Below are 5000 nucleotides of genomic sequence, written 5' to 3'. Positions count from 1 at the left end.
CGATTTGAAATGCAATTCAATCTCTTCCAGGTGGTGCATTTCCAGGATGACACCGAGACATGATAACAGAACCATATCAGCAGCATAGGAAGTCCAACACCTCTTCTATCTGGCTGCAAATCACATTTTAGAGTTACAATGTCTTGGACAGCCACTTACTACAACAGATGACTGATTAGGTGAGTGCGGTGAGTGTGTGTGTGTGTGTGTGTGTGTGTGTGTGTGTGTGTGTGTGTGTGTGTGTGTGTGTGTGTGTGTGTGTGTGTGTATGTATGTATGTGTGTGTGTGTGTGTGTGTGTGTGTGTGTGTGTGTGTGTGTGTGTGTGTGTGTGTGTGTGTGTGTGTGTGTGTGTGTGCATGGCATGGCATGTGAGTGAGTGTTACAGAAGTGTCCACCTATATGGCATGGTGGCCTTGCACTGTTGCCTCACAGCAAGAGGTCCTGGGTTCGATTCCCGCTTGGGGCAATGTCGGCACTGAGGATGCTCTCCCCAGGGTGGTCTGGTACTCAGGTGGGGTATCTCCCAGGGTAGTCAGGTACCCAGGTGGGGTATCTCCCAGGGTAGTCAGGTACTCAGGTGGGGTATCTCCCAGGGTGGTCAGGTACTCAGGTGGGGTATCTCCCAGGGTAGTCAGGTACTCAGGTGGGGTATCTCCCAGGGTGGTCAGGTACTCAGGTGGGGTATCTCCCAGGGTAGTCAGGTACTCAGGTGGGGTATCTCCCAGGGTAGTCAGGTACTCAGGTGGGGTATCTCCCAGGGTAGTCAGGTACCCAGGTGGGGTATCTCCCAGGGTAGTCAGGTACTCAGGTGGGGTATCTCCCAGGGTAGTCAGGTACTCAGGTGGGGTATCTCCCAGGGTAGTCAGGTACTCAGGTGGGGTATCTCCCAGGGTAGTCAGGTACTCAGGTGGGGTATCTCCCAGGGTGGTCAGGTACTCAGGTGGGGTATCTCCCAGGGTAGTCAGGTACTCAGGTGGGGTATCTCCCAGGGTGGTCAGGTACTCAGGTGGGGTATCTCCCAGGGTAGTCAGGTACTCAGGTGGGGTATCTCCCAGGGTGGTCAGGTACTCAGGTGGGGTATCTCCCAGGTCTTTCTGTGTGGTGTTTACATGTTGTCCCCGTGTTTAGAAGGGTTTCCTCCCAAGAACCCCAATATAAAAACATGCAGAAGAACAGATGGCTGTCCTGTCCGTCCCTGACCAGGACTGGACGTAGCACTGGGCCGGGTTCCTGGGTTCCTGGGTTCCCGGGTTCCTGGGCGGGGCCCATGCGGCCTGCTGCTCCTGGGTGTCCTTGGAGAAAGGATGGCGTGGATGGGCTAAAAGCACAAAAACATTTCATCGGTGGACGCTCCTGCTTCGTGTGTGTGTGTGTGTGTGTGTGTGTGTGTGTGTGTGTGTGTGTGTGTGTGTGTGTGGCGTTGGTGACGATGGATCAACTCATGTTCATCCTCCGGGGGATAACACTGCCGTGGAAATGGGCGGGCGTATGAGGTGTGACCTGGGTAATGTGGTGTGGGCCACAGGAAGTACAGTGTGATTGGACAGGAAGTACAGTGTGATTGGACGCACGCACGCATGCACGCACACACACGCACACACACACACACACACACACACACACACGCGCAAGCACACACACACACACACACTCTGACACCACGAAGGCCACCCTTCACCAAAGCGCTCAGCAGTAGATGAATTGTCTTTGAAACTGGGCTAACCGAGCGAGACCAAGCCTTGGGAAATGGTTTGTAATCAACCTTCACTCACACCTCCCACACTAGAGACATGACACCTCTCCTCCTCCCTCACTTTCTCTCTGGGTCTCTAAAGAGCCCTGCGGTTTCAAATGAAATTAGTTTCAGCTGCACAAGGTGCCATTCGGGATCATAAAGAGTTCTTTCTGACCTGAAAAGGGTTCTATATACACTATATGGACACACCTCTTAATGAAGTATTGGGACATACCTATTAATCATTGAATGCAGGTGTTTCATTCAGTTCCATTGCCACATGTGTATAAAATCAAACACCTAGCCATGAACCCTGTACTGTAATAGGATGGTACTGTAATAGGATACCACCATTTCAACAAGTCAGTTTGTGAAATGTCTTCCCTCCTAGATATTCCACGATCAAACATTTGTGGTATTATTGCAAAGTGGAAGCATTTAGGAACCACAGCAACTCAGCCAGGAAGTGGCAGACCAGGTAAAGTTACAGAGCAGGGTTGGGGGTCGCTGAATGCTTGAGGCGTATAGAGCGTAGAAATCTCCAACGCTCTGCTGACTCCATCACCTCAGAATTCCAAACCTCCTCTGGCGTTTACATCAGCACAAAAACTGCACCTGGAGCTTAATGACACGGGTTTCCATGGCCAAGCAGCTGCATGCAAGCCTTACATCACCAAGTGCAATGCCAAGCGTGGGATGGAGTGATGTAAAGCACGCCGCCACTGGACTCTGGAGCAGTGGAAACATGTTATGTGGAGTGACAAATCACGCTTCTCTATCTGGCAGTCTGATGGATGAGTCTGGGTTTGGTGAATCCCAGGAGAACGTTACCTGCCTGATTGCATTGTGCCAACTGTGAAGGCTGGTGGAGGAGGGATAATGGTCTGGTTGTTTTTCTGGGGTTGGCCTAGGCCCCTTAGTTCCAGTGAAGGGAAATGTTAATGCTTCAGCTTACCAAGACATTTTGGACAATTCTATCCTTCCAGCTTTGTGGGAACAGTTTGGGGAAGGCCCTTTTCTGTTCCAGCATGAATGCCCCAATGCACAAAGCAAGGTACATAAAGGCATGGTTGGGTGAGGTTGGTGTGGAAGAACTTGACTGGCCCACACAGAACCCTGACCTCAACCTCATCCAACACCTTTGGGAGGAACTAGAACGGAGATTGCGAGCTAGGCCCTCTTGTCCAACATCAGTGTCTGACCTCACAAATGGCCTCTCAAAATATATACTGTTTTTGATGATTGTGTCTTGGTTTTGAGCAGGATGGCGCATTATGCAAAAGGTAAGCATGTGTGCTTGTGTTTTGTGTGGTGAGGAAGGTGTTTTGGTTCAGATGAAGGCATAGAAGCAGCCCAGGAAAGCTCATCAGTATGTCAGGATTCCAACGCTGCATCTTCTTGTCACACACTGGTTGATAGCAGCACTGCGACTTTTTAACACAAACAACCTTCACTTGCTCCAATGACAATGGGGCCGTTGACATGTAAGTAATTAGTTGTAGTTGCTGTCTAAATATGCTGTTCAAGGCAACACATGCGTACAAAGTAACAAAAAATGCAATGGGGCTGACTACTCAAGCTTAATCAGTGCAAGTGATTTATTATAGTACAATACAATCATTTGATCAGTAGCCTATAATGAAGTATTCTTAAAACAAGTACTTCAATATTGGAATTGATCAAATTGAATGTCATGTCAAGTTATTTTTCAGTTGGAATTGCTGATAAGTGTGTAATTGAAGTCAAGCAGAAGTTGAGCTTTGCTGAGGACGCTAATGTGCATCTCTGGAGGGCTGTGGCTCTGCGCTGATGGAGAGGTCTTTAACAACGCTCTACCAGAGACTGGGATACAGTCTGACAGTCTGCGCTGATGGAGAGGTCTACAACGCTCTACCAGAGACTGGATACAGGCTGACAGTCTGCGCTGATGGAGAGGTCTTTAACTACGCTCTACCAGAGACTGGATCCAGTCTGACAGTCTGCGCTGATGGAGAGGTCTTTAACAACGCTCTACCAGAGACTGGATCCAGTCTGACAGTCTGCGCTGATGGAGAGGTCTTTAACAACGCTCTACCAGAGACTGGATCCAGTCTGACAGTCTGCGCTGATGGAGAGGTCTACAACGCTCTACCAGAGACTGGATCCAGTCTGACAGTCTGCGCTGATGGAGAGGTCTTTAACAACGCTCTACCAGAGACTGGATACAGGCTGACAGTCTGCGCTGATGGAGAGGTCTTTAACAACGCTCTACCAGAGACTGGATACAGGCTGACAGTCTGTATTGGTTAAATTGGATCTGTCAGCAGTAGCTTATAGGATTTTTAGAATATAACACATTGAGTGGAGGCATTGCTTCAGTCTGTATGCAAAGGGGGATACCACTGTGGTGAATGTAGAAGGCAGATAGGAAAGCGCTGGTCTGTCTCAAACATCCTCATTCATTATGGGTATTAATTAAAAATGTTCAAGCCACCATAGTTGCTGCACATTTGTTCAAATAGGAAACACTTGTATATTAACCCTAACAACCCCATACCCTTATTAGGGACATCCTTAAAATAAATGAATTTGCAGGTGAAATAGAGGTCAATCAGTGGTTAGTGGGGGGTATATGGAAGTATATGGAGTATACCTACCTCTTTATCCATGGACACACAGTATACCCACTTATTTAAACACCCCTGCCTCAATACAGAGTCTAGATGGAGAAGACATGTTAGTGAAGTGGGGTGTGGTTAGTTAAGCCAATAGAGCTCCCCCTTGGCGTACAGTATGAGAAGACCCGTGAAACAGAGATGTGTTGAAGTCCCCATCACAGCATCACCCACTGATTTGTACTGTTGGATACTTAGAAGTGTATTTCCTCTAATGGAGAACTCCGTGACCACATTGTGAAGTAATCCTGTATTATGGGATGCACCCCTCTATTCTCAAAGCATAAAACAGCTCTTCAATTACATTTCTTTAAGGATTATTTTGAGACTGCTAATCATTTCTGCTCCTAGAAAGGAACGCCTAAGCTTGGTGGTACTATATACTTCATTCTGAGAAACATTTCAGTTGGGGTAAACTCTGCCCTTATGAATATCCATCTATTTGGCCATGTTTCATTTACAAGAAGTTAAAAAAATATGGTTTCAACTTAACCATTAGTTGATGTAATAATTCTTGAGAGAACAGGTATTACCCTACCTTTCTTCGATCAGCCTATCTATGGAACTATTGCCCATAGAAAGGCAATTGGCTTCTCTGCTTGGTAAACA

General features: G+C 47.7%; 1 protein-coding gene across 1 annotated transcript in view; it reads right to left on the bottom strand.

The window, feature by feature from the left end:
* cdh13 (cadherin 13, H-cadherin (heart)) overlaps positions 1–5000 on the bottom strand; it is a gene marked incomplete at both ends in the record, with an annotated part of 224134 nt that overhangs the window by 22884 nt on the left and 196250 nt on the right. Inside the window, one exon of the mRNA XM_084451438.1 lies at positions 1203–1294. Coding sequence (XP_084307564.1) covers positions 1203–1294 — 92 coding nt within the window. The remainder of the gene's footprint in view (positions 1–1202; positions 1295–5000) is intronic.

Source organism: Borostomias antarcticus (genome assembly GCF_949987555.1).
Source record: "Borostomias antarcticus genome assembly, chromosome: 16".
In the NCBI taxonomy this organism is placed as follows: Eukaryota; Metazoa; Chordata; class Actinopteri; order Stomiiformes; family Stomiidae; genus Borostomias; species Borostomias antarcticus.
Note: the sequence above shows the minus strand (reverse complement) of the source record. Positions and strands in the feature narration are given on the sequence as shown.